Here is a 14,826-nt window from a genome sequence, read left to right as displayed (position 1 = left end):
AAATGCCTTGAACAGCATCGTGTGGTGCAATGCAAAGGGCAGCAGGCGTGCAGGAAACAGAGGAGGGTTCACATCTGAGCCTCAACACCATTTTCTTTCTGGGTGACTTTGCCCTCCTTTCTCCCCTCGGGCCTCACTCTGCTGCTCTGGAGAATGAGGGGCTTGGACTGGCCAACCTCTAGAACTACTGTGCAACCTTTAGCTGGATCATACATCCCCTCTGCTATCAACGGTCACCCAGATTTTGCTTGAGGACCTCCAATAATGAAGAATTCACTGCTGGCCAAGGAAGTCAGCCTGTCATGCTTTTGGCAAGGTCTAATTGTTAGAAAGTTATTGCTTATCTTGAGTTTAAACCTGCTTCTCTGGGTCTTCTATCTACAGGTCCTAGTTTTGACCTTTAAAGCCAAATCAAACCAATCTTATCTCAGTTCTCCATGACAGTCTGTCCTGCCTATATTGGAAGACCTCTATCATTTTTCTAGCCTTAACACTGTTAGATTCTCCAGCTGGTCCTCTCATGGTCTGGGTTTGAATCCCTTTACATCCACATCGACTCTTCTTCTGGGCTTAGTGTCCAAAATGTGGCATCCAAGGCAGAGGAAAGTAGGAATGCAATCTCTGGTTCTGGACACTCTGCCTAGTCACACATAGGTCTTGCCTTGTGTCTCCCTTGCTAACTCCTCCTGGTCTGCACTTTGAGGGCCTTCAAGGCTCTGGGGTCACCCTTTCTAGCCTCAAGGACCTGGAGCTCTGACAACTCTGCTGATAGCTGGTGGGGTGACTTTGGGCATGTTTCTTCACCTTCTATTTCCTCTTTAAATGGAGGCTGTACTACATATGAGCTGGTTTCTAACTTTGTGTCTCAGTTTTCCATCTGAAAGTGGGACCACCCTATTTATAGTAAAGTAAAACTTTTCTTGGTAATGAAATAATGTCTTGTCCTTTCATAGTATAAGCATAGTTTTCACAATTTCTGTTCTAACACTGTTCTGAAGTTAAAAGGGAAACAGATCCTCAGACAAACATCTGACATTTTTTTTTTAAATGAAAACAGACTGAACTTCATTGTTTTACAGACTGAAAAGACTGTCAGTTGAAAGGGTTTACTTTCAAGCTAAATGGTTGTTTTGCCCCAAAAATAGTTTTAAAGGGACTAAGATAAGCAGAGTTGAGTAATAGTTTTGAAAGATACAAGTGCAAATGCAAACTTTGACTTCCAGATATTTAGTATTTTTCTGTGGGCCCCGATCCCTTGGTTATTTGTCTGGCTAAGTTACAAGTGTTGTCTTCTCTACTACTCTGGAGGTCACACTTTCTGTTCAATGTTAATTATTCATTAAGGTCATATATAGATCCAGAGTAAGAGGAGAGCTTAGGAGCTATATTTAGTCGAACCCTTTCATTTTACAGATGAGGAAACTAAGGCCCAAAGAGAATAAGGGACTTGCCCAGGGCCTCACAGGTATAATCAGGAGAGCCTGTGTAAGTTCCTGACATCTTTCTGTGCTTTAGGGGGAGTTCTTGGTTCAGACAACACAAAATCAAACCAGGGCAAGTTGGAGCATGAAATCCTGAAGTTTTGAAAGGAACTTTAGAGGCTATCTATCTACTACAACCTATTGATTTTTACACATGAAGAAAATGAGGCCATAAGTTTCTATTACAAATTGTCTCAAGCTGTGCCACCACTGGCCATGTATTAGAAACTAGGCAGGCCTTCTTATTCCAGCAGCTTCTGTAACATGCTGGCTTTGCTCTCATGCATCTTAGGCAGAAGAATGTGAGATTCTACTGGCTCTGACCAACAAGCTGCCAGCCCAAGAATAGGCTTTTGAAAGTAACTGAACTCTTGGCCTCCTTTCTCTCCCCAGAATATTCCTCTACTGGAAAAGTGGGGTCATCACCTGTCATGACACTATCCTCTCAGGTGAAGAGTAAACATGAAAGGTTTTTAACTTCCCTCTAAGAACTGCTATGGGCAGTGATGGTGCCATGGGAATCTATCTGGGTTCTGCAGGATACAACTGCTCAGCCTTAATAGACATATGGAAGGCGGTGTTTGTAAGGGAATGTAGGTAACTTTTATAACCATGTGAGAACAGACATGGCCACTTTAGTGTTGCCCAATTAAAGCAGTCCCTCTGCAAAAGCGTATATAAATACTTCAATAATATGCCAATATTCAAGACATTTTGGGAACTTTAGAAACTGCTTTCAGAAGGCAGAGCCCATGCACTTGAATATCTTCCATGGAGACAAACTTCCATCCCTGGAAAATGGGTTTGATTTTTTGAGACAGTTCAGTTACATGGCTCTAAGTCTTGGGCACAGGGTGGGTGGATATTTTGGTCAAAAATGAGGTGTGACTTTAAAGCGAGGAGATGGATTTTCTTCTGGCTCATTGGAAGACAATATCCAAATGGGCTTTCCAAAAATGTTAGCTTCATACTTCATAAGCTATTTTATGTCTTGAGAAGCTCATTCACTAAAATATTCAGACCATAAGACAGAGACTGTCCAGTCTTCCATTTTTAGAAAATTGGCACATGGAAAAAAATAGGTGCTACCAGCAAATGTTTTAAAACTGAAAAAGCAGTAAAGCTTAGAAACCAAAGACTGCATTCCTCTGACATACAGGCAACTTAATAAAGACTTGCCATGTATTATCAAAATGGAAAAGGGAACAATAAATACACTCTTAATATCAAACCAAAGCTGCAGAGAATATTTCTGAAGAAGGGTTTTCTCAGGCAGCAGCTGTAAAGATGCATCTGGGCTTAATGGAAAAACCAGTGGGCTCCATGTCTTGGCCCCATCACAAGCGGCTATGTGACTTCTCTGCTGCAGAGTCAGCTCATACAGTCTGTGGGCACAGCCTGAGAGAGCCACAGAGTACCTCCAGGTTACAGCTGTACATGAGACTAGAGAGATTTTCTGCCTCATTGTGAGAATTCTCTGTACTATCAGGGCTCTAAGAGCAATAATAACTTCGACTCACAATGTGTTTTAGATGCATAATGAACCTGGTTCTGCAATGCAGAAGTGACCCAGAAGCTGAGCAAAGGTGCACGTAAGAAGACACTTGCTCACTTCACGTGAGCCTGGGGAAGGGGAATGAGCTGCCTGGGGAAGGACCCAGCCATGTGAGAAAGGGTTTCTGGTCAGGTCTGGGCCAGGCCTACGTGGCCTTGAGGTCCCTTCCAACCTGGAGATTCCATGACAACTGCACCTCCTCCTTCATGAAGCTGGGATGAGGCTCAGAGGAGAATGTCACAGGGCTACTGACTCACAAAGCACAAAGTCAATGTACAACTACGAGGTGAAAAGCGATCAGGGCAATTTGGGTACCTTTTCCTTGGGATACAGAAAATCTCCAAGAAGTCCTGCTGTGCCATGTGCTGGGGGTGCCCTGCACCAGCTCCAGCCAGAGGCTCATCTTTCCTGGACTGTCTTAGCTAATTTTGGAGGCTCTCCTCTTTAAGCCAGTGACAGTAATGTAGGGAATGGTGTCACTACGGCACGGAGAGAGGCAATCTGTTCTCTGGAGAGAGTACCCACACTGATGAAAATTCAGGCTCTTAGGAAATAAGAGTAGAAATCACTAACCATGGTTCATCTCATTTTCCTCTTCATCCATTGGATTAACGTGGGTTCTGGGCCAATACTCTAGGAGAGCTTGAAGTAAAAGCCCTCCCAAGTTCACTGTAAAAAGAGTTCACATTATTCAAAAAAAACAACAGAAGAAAAAGATTATGAAACATAAACTATGTCCCCACCTATTTCACTATGCAAATGCCAACAGTGTGAGGCTGCTGGGACAAGTCCTCCTCAGGGGCCTCATTCCTCGCTCTGAAAGACCATGCCAGGGGAGGGATCCCCATGTCAGCCAGGCCCTGCCTCAGACTCTGGGCCCACTGTCCAAGGGCCTCAGTAAGTAAAGGAAATTGAGAGTTTTATCATAAGCAGGCTAGTTATGAGAGGATTTTATTCTTAAAATGCAGTTATTTTAGTAAGAAACCTAAAAGTTTGAAGATCTGCAGATAAAACTGACATTCTGAATAATCCTGAAAACTATGTGATAATACAGGAAAAGCTTATGTTACTAAAGCTTATGGACTCGGGTTGACTTTAGCCAACCATTATGAAAGTAACATGACCTTGGCCAAGAATGAGTTACTTTCAGCAGAACAGTCATGTTAATTAGTGCTACTTTCATAGAGTCATTCAAACAGAATTAGTGACTGCTTCTTTCGAAGGGCTACTTCAGAATGAAACTGTGAAAACCTCTCTCAAAAAAGTATTCTAAGACAACTTAAACTCTATCTTCTGGCCCTTCCTGAGTGAGATTTCAAGCTGGGGAAGCCCTGGACAAACTCTGCGGCAGGGGTCAGTCCTCAGCCTGGTTCCGACACGAGGAGGCTATTCCCTAAAATGTTGGGGCAACCCACAAAATAAAAAAAGTGAACAGACTCACACTTTGGATCTGAGCCATCTGGGCTGCTAAAGCCGGCATCTTTTGCTGAAACCCAAGCAGCAAAGCAGTCACTCTCATCTAAGGTAATTGTCAACATCTGTTAAGATAAGAGAAGCATTTTGTTGGGTCCTGACTGCTGTTTTTGCAGATGTGACAACAATGTGTTTGGTTAAAAACAAACTTTAAACCTGGCTTCACACAGTTTGATTAATCTACAATGTATTACTTACATTTGAAAGTTATAACCTGTATGTTGACAGACTAGACCCTTTTGGACAGGTGTCATTGCTTATCTCTGGATTCCTAGTGACTGGGCAGTGCTTTCCATGAATGTCTGGTGCACCGAACCTTATGTGTTGGACTCTAAGCTTCGTGTACTGCATGTTTCGTAGGGACTCAGAGAACTTCCCTTTAGACCCCATTCACCATCCCTGTCAGTGATAAAGCCCAGTTGGCTCATCTATATGAGAAAAATTCCAACTGCTGCACGATGTTCAGGCTGCCCCATTTCCCACAATGTTTATAAACTTACCCCTGTTTTTAAATCAACAGAGAACCAATTTGGCACATACACCATTTTAAATCTTTTCTTAATTTCTTCTTCAAAATCCACTTTGCCAAGATCTTCAACTTTACATGCCTGCATTCCAAAAATTTGAGAAAAATAATTATTGACTGGACTCAAGAACATTCAATTTTGAATATGCAGCTTGGACTTTTGCAAGATGTTTCTCTGGAGAAGGATGGAGTTTAAAATGCTTGCTAAAAAAAAGAACTTGGTAAATCAATCCACTTGAAGGCATTCCTGCACAATAACCAACCACCGGCCAAATCGCATCCCTTCAAATGTCTTTAAAAATGACCCTCTTCTTTTATAAGCCTGCAATCTGGTGAACCCTGACATTGGCACCAAAGTGATCTGCAGATTCCTTTTAGCAATCTCAATCAGAAGCATCCAAATCATACGGAAGAAGTCTAGGTCTCCACGGAGCAAGCTAATTGTCACAAAGGCCAAGCTCTCAGCTCTCCCCTAGGCAAGCATGTGACACAGGAGTCTCCTTTTACTTCTTACCATGCCCGCCCCCCAGCTTTTTTTTTTTTCTTTTTGGCCGGTTCCTCTTCTTCACTCTATTCTGTTAAGTCTCCAAGGGTTTCTCAATTTATTTCTCTACATCCTTTACCACTCCCTCACCTCCTCTGTGGATTGGCTCCTAAAACTGCCGCCTTTTCCCTCAGGTCTAGTCCACGTTTCCAGCTGCCTACCGGTCACTGCTAGCCATAAACAACACTGCTATATTCTTTCTCCCAAGCTTGCCCTTCCTCTGTCTCTATTTCCATGACTGGTGTCACTCACCGTTCTCTCAGTCAACCAAGCTTGGAACCATAGCTCCTGACTCTTCTCTCCTACCCTTTTCTTTGCTCTCACATTCTAGCAGTCTTTAAGGCCTAATGATTTCCTTGCATACCCTACACATCCAGCTCCTATCCCACTAGTTTTTTCACTGGTTATGTAACCTTTATGGAACAACCCACCCCCTTCAACCTTCCAATCAAACTTGCAGGTTATCACCAGTTTAATCATCTTGAAGCATCATGTAATCTTCCCCTGATCGATAACCATCCCCAAACTCCTTGATACCTACAGAAGGAAATCCAAACTTCTTATCCAGACATTTGTAGCCCCCACAATCTGATCCTAATTTATCTTTCCAGTTAAACTGGAAAGCCTCCTGTTCTAAACAGGCCATACCTTTCCCCATTTCCCCACTTGTGATCTTCCATCTCCAATGTCCCTTCTCTCACTCGTTTTTTACATGGCAGAGTTCCAACACCACCTTCTCTTTTTTGCTCTTACCCTCTCTTTCTACCATAAGCCCAAAGCAACATCTTCCTCCTGACCTCTGACAGCACCTATCACACAGTAATGTGTTACTTCCCATCCCCTGGGCTGTATACTTTCTGAGGGGAAGGACCAAATGACTCTATGATGTCACACCCTTTGCTCCAGGATGAACATAGAGTCTTCCCTAAAACACAAGTTATGCTAAGCAGGGACAGCTAACTGGAGTGAGGGGACAGGAAAATGACAAAAACTAGGAAATTCTTTTACTTGACTTCTAGTCTTCAGGACAGCAATGTGGGGCCATTCAGTGCTAGGGCAAACACCTCAATAGCCCCTGACAGTAACACAATACTAAAGAGGGGAACCTTCAGTTACTTAAGAAATCTACTTATGAGTAACACTGCACACTCACTCCCTAACAATGCCAGACAAAATAATTATGTGAGGATAATTAAATCACATGCAGAAGTTGTCTGAACAGCTAACTTGATCTTTTATAACGAGGAGGACCCAGGAGCTAGGAACTAATGCAGATGCCACTCACCTTTAGCACATCCCAATATGCCACGTTATTGTTGGTGTCTTTGGTTAATAGATGCCTCTTATCATTAAGAATGTGGCACTGAATAATACTGGCACCGCCTAAACAAGAAAAAGAACAGAATTTGCTAGCAAGTGGAACTGATCTAAAGCCAATCACAGAAAGTTTGTGGCCACATGTAGCAATCAAAGAACTCAAAGCAAAGGGGGAAGGGGGCCAGCCCTACACAGTCAACTTAAAGTCTCCCAATTTTAGTCCTACAGAAAAAGGTCTTTTCTCAGGTCACCCCTGGGATTTGACATTGGGGTTAGGAAATCCTGGTGGGGACCCATCTTTTACTGAACAGCTGTAGCAGATGGCTGTAGAGGGCCTCCTGGGTGTTAACAGGAAGGAGTTAAGTGAATTGTGGGTTTTCAACACTCAGGTGTATGTGAGAAGCAAAGCGGGTCTGAGACACTCAAGCCTCATCCTCTATCTGCTACATCACTCGGAAATGGCTTCATTTTGGCATACATCCAGGAATGGTTAGATGACCCATAACCTTGTACTTCAAATTATAAATAATTTGGAGTTTGTGGTTTTATGCACAAACAATTAGAAATCCTATTTTAAGTTTCCTCTGTTAAAAGCTGTTGTTCAGTTATTCAAGTTGTGTCCGACTCTCAGTTGGGGTTTTCTTGGCAAAGATACTGGCCTGGTTTGCCATTTCCTTCTTCAGTAGATTAGTAAGGTAAACAGAGGCTAAGGGCCTTGCCTGGGGGATCACATGGTTAGTGAGTGTCTGAGATTCAATTTGAACTTAGGTCTTCCTGATTCCAGGTCTAGCGCTGTATTCACTGAGCCACCTTACTGCCTAAGTTTAAAACAGAAAATCTTAAGAAAAAAAGCACATGGAATGCTTTAGTCAGAAATGATGGCAGACAGATCTATGGAAAAAATCCTTGTAACTGCTCTAGGCTGCTCATGGAACACTGACTAGAGCACTTCTTCTGAAGGCAGGACCTAGCACAGCTCTCTGGTGACAACAGGCTGTAATACAAGAACAAAAAGCCTTCTGATGGAAAAAACAGAAGAGCCCAGGGTGTCCAAGTGAAATGAACTTTTGCTCAGTGAAAAATATAAGGTGGTGATGGTGTAGGAGTCCCTTTTAACTGGCTGATGGGTGCTATGGCTACCATCAGTCAGACTGAAGATGACCCTGCTGATCCACAGTCCATGTGTAGAATATGGACCGATTGCTCTCTCTGGGGGATAAAATGAGGTCTTTAAACATTGGCTGGAAGTCCACCTATCTAGTGGGGATTCCTACATGGATCTGACTTGGATAAGATGGTTTCCGAAGTCCCTTCAACTCTATCTTCTGGGATTAGTTAGTGGGTTTCACTGGACTGTGGTTATACGTTCACCCAGGGCCCTCTTTGCACAGCTATTTGTGGACTAGGAATCAAAGCACCAATGGAGGTGAAAGTCACGCGCTAGATTCCCTTCCCAAGTCTTGACCACAGCAGCTACAGACAGGGGAACTTGTTTAATTCCAGGACTTGATCTCACCTCTCTTGGCTTGGGTCAAAAGTCAATGTTTAATCTCTGAACATCCATGAGAGAGAAATATAATATAGTGTGACCATTTGAAGAGTACAAATGCATGAAGTCTAAGACTTCTGGCCAAACTCCAGTTTCCAAACACCAAACAGCATTTTCCTAGGGGTTTCCCTTATAGAAAAGACAATGCATCTCATTTATCTTTCACTAAATTAGAATTTCTGCTAAGGAAAGGCTGGGCTGGGTTATTTTTTTTAAACAAAACCTTCCCAATTATTTTAATGGTCCAATCTCCTTCTTTACCTTTAATAACTTGATCAGGCTGTGTACAAAGGGGTGTTATAGGATTGTTACAGTCGTTGTCGTAATCTCCAGAAGCTCTAAAATTATGAATTCCCTTCAGAGTCTAAAAGAGTAAACAAGAATGAGATGAAGACTGCTGGGAACGTGAGCACAAAAATCCCCAACCCAAGGATCTCTGACAAACTTGGTTTCATGTGGTGATAAAAACTAAGGAAACAAAGTCACACCCGCAATTCTGAGCACAACAGCCTAAAAACACAAAAGGCCCAAGAGAAACAAACTAACAGAGAAACGGAGGCCCCCTGGTGCCATTCTACAATTTTAGAGCTGGAAACATTGTGACTTTATTTAGTCCCACCTTTTCCTCCTGTTACATATGAGAAGCTGAGGCCAGAGTGCACAGCTGGCTATGGCAATCTTCTTCAGGAGAAAAAAGGCAAAAAGGAGGACGGCTCTTCCACAGACGGGAATCTCTGACTTCATTTCTGGACTAAAGGAGCCGGGGCAGGTCTATTTTTCCAGCAGCATTTTTTCTCCCAGGCCATTTTCCTTCTTTAAGGAATAAAGCGGCCAAAGTAAGCCCCCCTGGTAAGGGGTAAAAGATGAACTTCCCTTTGTTTGTATTTCTCTCTAAGAGCACAATTCAGATCCTCCACAGGAGCAAGGAGGCGACCCTTAATCCAGGTGGTGCCAGTCCCTGGCCAGTTGGCCCTGTTTGGGGACAAGATGCTGCCACCCAAGGCCCAGGTTAGTTAAGTTTAAAAAGGCTTTCTTGATTGGCTGCCAGGGCCAGCTATCAAGCAGGGAGGGCTTTTACTGGCTCAGTGAGGACCTGCAGTGGGTGAGATTTCCAGCCCATGGAATAATGAAGCCTAAGTGTCCATGTTAAATCACTTCAGCCATAAGACGAAAATCAGCAGTGCAGTGCAAACGGAATGAATGCTAGTGAGATGGTCAATCCCGCTGCTCCTCAAGCTCATCCAGAACAATTGTCTGAATCTGGTCCATTCCCCCTTGGGGCTGAAGGACAAGGAGCCTGCTGCTTCCCTTCTGCCCAAGCACATGGGGCTTCCCCATTCTCAGAGCCACATGAGTTCACAGGGCTTAGCAAGCAGAACAAGGACTCACCCATTTATTCACTGAAGACTTAGTTGTTGCAACCCAAAGGGCAGGCGGAGGATCAGCTGACCTGTCAAGCTCCATCTAAAGGACACAAATCCCAGACGTGAGGACATGCTGGTCAGCCAGATGTTCTCAATGCCCTTGGAGAGCCAGTACTTTCAGAGACCAGACATGGGGGGGGGGCGGCGGCGGGGGAGACAGGGACACACACACCCTTCTTCCCTTTATGGGGTACCCCAGGTGTGGCTTCTTCATATGCAAGCATGGAAATATCATGCTATGAATGCCCAGGAAGACCAAGTTTCTAGATGTTTGAAAGTTGATGGTCAACTGGAATGCCCACTGGAAGTTACCAGATATGGTGGGTTACAATGACTGGAATTCTTTAGGAGAATGACAATGTGGCCAATTCAGTGAAAAAGAAACCCATGGAAAAGCTTGTTTGAGGAGAACTACTTTTATACCCGCATTGTTTCCAAGGTATGTGGTGCCCTAAATACAATGTTGTTTTAAGCCCCTCAGGTAAAGGTTAAAAGAGGAACTTTAATTCCTCCCAGAATAAAAGAGGTGGGGCAGCCTCACAGGCCTCCACTCCTTTGAAGAGGTTTGGGCTTATCTGTGAACTTGGGGATTTCCCTATGTATGGACTGATTCCCTTCTCCAGACGGAAGCCAACACAGATCCCTGAGGAGTCTGACAGCTTCCATGTCTCCATCCAGAGCAGGGGTTCTTAACCTTCTGGGTGTCATGGACCCTCGGGCATCTGGAGAAGCCTATGGCCCCTTTCTCCCAGACTACTGTACTTAAATGCATACAATACAAAGGATTTCAAAAGAAATACATTTTACTGAAATACAATCAACAAGATATTCGTAAACACAAGTTCACAGGCCCTAGTTAACAACTCATGTCCTGGAGAATTTCTGCCCTCTGTTTTGTGTCTCTATAGACAGCTCCTTCTTCCTAACCAAAGCCTTCCCTCCAGTGCTCAATCCCACTAAGATTCCATTTTAGCGAGCCACTGCTTGTGCAAATATCATCATGGTCACATTCTCACATACAGTATCCTCTTACCTTGAGAACAGGGGCTTTCTCTTCACAAATCAAGACCCGTATATCAGGGTTTCTCAAATCTGTACAATAAATCTTTCGGTCTCTTCCGCCAGAATACACATGAGTAAAGGCTTCATTAACTTGTAAGGCCCATACTCCCTCATCATGTACTCGATAGGTTGCTATACATCTCTGCTGGCCGAGGGACCAGAGGCGGATAGTTCCATCAGAACTGCCAGAAAGGCACTAGATAAAACAACACAACAAAGAATCAGTCAGGAGGTGGCCCACTTCTCCCCACCCCCCCCAAACCTGGTGAAAGAAGGGGTGTGTGTGTCTCTAAGCCCAAGTGTTTGTGATCCTAACGCTACGCAGAATGACACAGTTCTGATGAGAGGCTGCAAATGCCTACCAGCATCAGCTCTCTGGAAGAAATTCCTTGCTTTGTTTTCATTTTTAAAATGTTGAATAAAAAAAATAAAAATGTGGGGATTTGGTATGTGAATTAAGATTACATTTTTTAAATGTAATGTTTAAATGTGTTTGTCCTTCAGTGACGAAGAAGACCATGACATCAGAGAAATGATGGTATGACTCGCACTTGACTTCGTTTTGAGTGAGGGAGGGCTGTGTAGGTCACCAGCTTCACTTCTCCTTCAGAGTCATCTAAATCCAGGGACCAGATATTCATCAGGACTGGAGATGACCCAGGATGAGGCAACTGGGGTTAAGTGACTTGCCCAAGGTCACACAGCTAGTGAGTGTCACGTGTCTGAGGTGAGATTTGAACTCAGGTCCTCCTGACTCTTGCACTGGTGCTATCCACTGCACCACCTAGCTGCCCACATTTTATAAATAGTCTAGAGATGACTATGTATATATTCATTTTGCTAAAAAAAAAAAAAAATCAATCTATGCCACAGCAAATCGAGGGGAAATTTGAGATGAATTTCTCTGAGATACATGTTGGAGGAAATTTTCACAAATATTTTAACAGTCATGAAAAAGTTAATAGAAATAATAATTTTGTTGTTCAGTCATTTCAATTGTGTTCGACTTTTCATGACCCCATTTGGGATTTTCTGGGCAAAAACAGTAGAGTAGTTTCCCATTTCCTTCTCCAGCTCATTTTACAGATGAGGAAGCTGAGGCAAAAGGGTGAAGTGACTTGCCTAGGGTCACCCAGCTAGTAAGTGTTTGAGGCCAGATTTGAACTCATGAAGATGAGTCTTCCTGACTTGGGCCTACCGCTCTGTGCACTATGGCATCCTCTAGCTGCCCTTGAACAGTATCACGATGAGAAAATTAACCCAAGCACCTGAGTCCCGTCTCTGTTCAGCAGCAAAGCTTTCACATTGTCTGTGTGCCCTTTGAGCTTCATGAGCTTGGCACATGTTCTTGGGTCCCAAACCCTCAAAACCTGTGAAACACAAACAGAAAAGGACACAAATGGAAACTCCACAAGTCACCACATTTCAGACATAAAAAGCAATCATGACCATGTACTGAAAGCTGTTTTATGACCCTTGTAACACACACACACACACACATACACACACACACACTCTCTCTCTCTCTCTCTCTCTCTCTCTCTCACACTCTCACTCACTCACTCACCCCCCTCTCTCACCACCCCCCTCCCAATATGTAAGTTCCATTGGCCAGGCTCTTCTCTTGGTTCCCAACCACTCAGTCCCTGGACACAGACAATAAAACTGAACGTCCCACTGACCTTCTCCGTGGACCCAGACACGATGATTGTTCCCAGCTGATTCATTGCAAGGCTATAAATGGAATCTTTGTTCCCACTTAGAGAAGAAGCTATTGGGGGAGAGGAGAAGGAAGGGGGAAAACAGAACTAAATATTACCAGTCATTAGGAGTTAGTCAAAACTCTAACTGTAAAGAGCAGTTTAATTTAGAAACCAATCACAATGTCATCTTTATAACTGCCTTTTAGGGAGAAACAAAAAGATCTAAAGAAAGATTCACTTTAATAAATAATCTTTACTGGTTTCACTAAAAATAAACCTTGTTAGAAAAATGTCCTTTTTAAAACCTCAAAACCTGACCAGTTGAAAATAATTCACTTGATTAGAAATCTATTTGCTGCGTGTGTGCCTGGAGCGCAGCAGTCCTGCCTCATCAGCAATGGTTTGCTGGAGCTTTTTCTGGGTCCTCCAACACTAGCAGATGCTCGTGAGAAGGCCATTCAACTCACACAGGTACCAAATTCAAGAAAAGAATCAGTGAGATGAAAAAAGGGAATGCACAGCCTAGGACCTTCCCCATTTTCTTGGGCAAAATAGAGTTTAAAGTACCATAAAGAGCAACAATTTTTGAGTCAATCCAAAAACTTGTCTTGTCTGCTTGCCAAGTTATCCCATGTATCAGTAAAACCAAGTCTTTACTGTTCTATGAAAGCACAAAGATCTGATGAGTGCCTCACATCAGCTGGCTCAGAACCAGCCTATGGTCAGGTTCATAGCCAGGCTGGATGCAAGGAGATGATTTTGGAGCTGTAGCAACTTCCAAAGATTCTCTGGAACATGGAGAGATCAGTCTATGCTGGCAGAGAAAGGTCTCACCTGGAGGGAATGCCACGGTCTTTCAGGTTAGAGATAAGAATGAGAGGCTCCCTGGGCCAGGTCACACGCATATGAAGATCAAGAAAGATGCTGGCTCTGTCTGGGGAACTTTACTAAGACTAAATGCACAATCACCACAATGTGGAGGAGAGGGACTTCTGCGAGAGGGTGTCCCTGTGTGGAATTTCAGCCAAGACAGAGATGGAAGCAAAGTGACCAAGATGAAGAATGGGCACGATGAACTGAATGAGAGTCTGTAGAAGCAGCTGTGGAGGGCTGTCTGCCAGAATGGGGCACTATCCCTGATTTGGGGGCAATGTGAATGCACTGAGAACAAGAGTGATGTAAGGAGAACTGGGATTGCACTCACTAGCACCAAAGATCTAGGCTGTGACCAGCTCTGGGCTGAAGAGTGCCCAGCACCATACCTGGTCAAGTCTGGTCAAGTCTGGCCACTGGGCTGAGTGCTGGAGACACAAAAAGAAACAAAAACAGTCTCTGCACTGGAGGAGCTTACAATCTACTGGGCAAGACAACAACTAGGTAAAAACAAGCTACATAAACATGAACAGAAGGTAGTTAACAGAGGGAAGGCACTTGAGGTAAGAGGGGTTGGAGAAGGCTTCCTGTACCAGATGAATTTTAGTGCGGACTTAAGAGGAAGCCAGGGAGGTCAGTAGTCTGAGCAGAGGAGCCAGAGAAAATGCTCAAGAGATGGAGTGTCTTGTTTGTGAAACAGACAGGAGACCAATGTCACTGGATCAAAAAAGACAAGGTATGGTGGAAGAAGTCAAGTTCTGGAATGAAAGGATCAGGCTAACCTGGGATTCTATAGGGCAAATTCAAAAGGAACTCCTCAAGTCTTAAGAGGAAGAGACTTCAACATTCAGGATGCTTTTTTCCCCCCTCTCAGCACTGCCTGCATCATCAGGCTTGAGGATCAGACCTGTCTGGGACAAATCCAGACTCCCTGAGCATTCTCTGGTCCCTATTCCTATCCCTTGAGCTGGTCTCCTGGATGACAGCATCTATTCTCCGATAGTCTTCCAAAGTTTATGCCATAATGGGATGAGAGGGAAGGTTAGAGACCTACAGATGGAAAAAGTGAGTCAGAAGGTCTTCAGGAGGCTTTTGGCCTGGAGGTGCTCAATCTAAAAGAATGATACTTTCTTGAGGAAAGAGTAGCAGCTTCTGCAGCAGCAGCAGCACAGGGCAGAGGCAGAGGAGGCCAGTGAAGGACCTGGTTCAAACCAGGAGCTGCAGACACTAGAACCTGAGCAGCAATGAGGCAGAGCCTGGAGGAGGAAGAACTAATTGAGACCTCGCTGTTCACTATAGTGTGAGTCATGTGGACTGTG

The 14,826-nt window shown here is 43.9% G+C and overlaps 1 protein-coding gene across 8 annotated transcripts in view; it reads right to left on the bottom strand.

The window, feature by feature from the left end:
- Positions 1 to 14,826, bottom strand: part of WDR48 (WD repeat domain 48) — a 51,571-nt gene that overhangs the window by 12,685 nt on the left and 24,060 nt on the right. For all 8 annotated transcript variants that reach the window (XM_072598962.1, XM_072598960.1, XM_072598961.1 and 5 more), the window contains exons 6-14: positions 12,614 to 12,702; positions 12,200 to 12,301; positions 10,903 to 11,127; positions 9,835 to 9,909; positions 8,707 to 8,809; positions 6,865 to 6,962; positions 5,010 to 5,117; positions 4,478 to 4,574; positions 3,610 to 3,705 (exon numbers count right to left, since the gene is read on the bottom strand). In XM_072598962.1, coding sequence (XP_072455063.1) covers positions 3,610 to 3,705; positions 4,478 to 4,574; positions 5,010 to 5,117; positions 6,865 to 6,962; positions 8,707 to 8,809; positions 9,835 to 9,909; positions 10,903 to 11,127; positions 12,200 to 12,301; positions 12,614 to 12,702 — 993 coding nt within the window. The remainder of the gene's footprint in view (positions 1 to 3,609; positions 3,706 to 4,477; positions 4,575 to 5,009; positions 5,118 to 6,864; positions 6,963 to 8,706; positions 8,810 to 9,834; positions 9,910 to 10,902; positions 11,128 to 12,199; positions 12,302 to 12,613; positions 12,703 to 14,826) is intronic.

The sequence above is a fragment of the Notamacropus eugenii genome, chromosome 3 (genome assembly GCF_028372415.1).
Source record: "Notamacropus eugenii isolate mMacEug1 chromosome 3, mMacEug1.pri_v2, whole genome shotgun sequence".
Taxonomy (NCBI): Eukaryota; Metazoa; Chordata; class Mammalia; order Diprotodontia; family Macropodidae; genus Notamacropus; species Notamacropus eugenii.
This window is presented reverse-complemented; position numbering and strand designations above follow the sequence as displayed.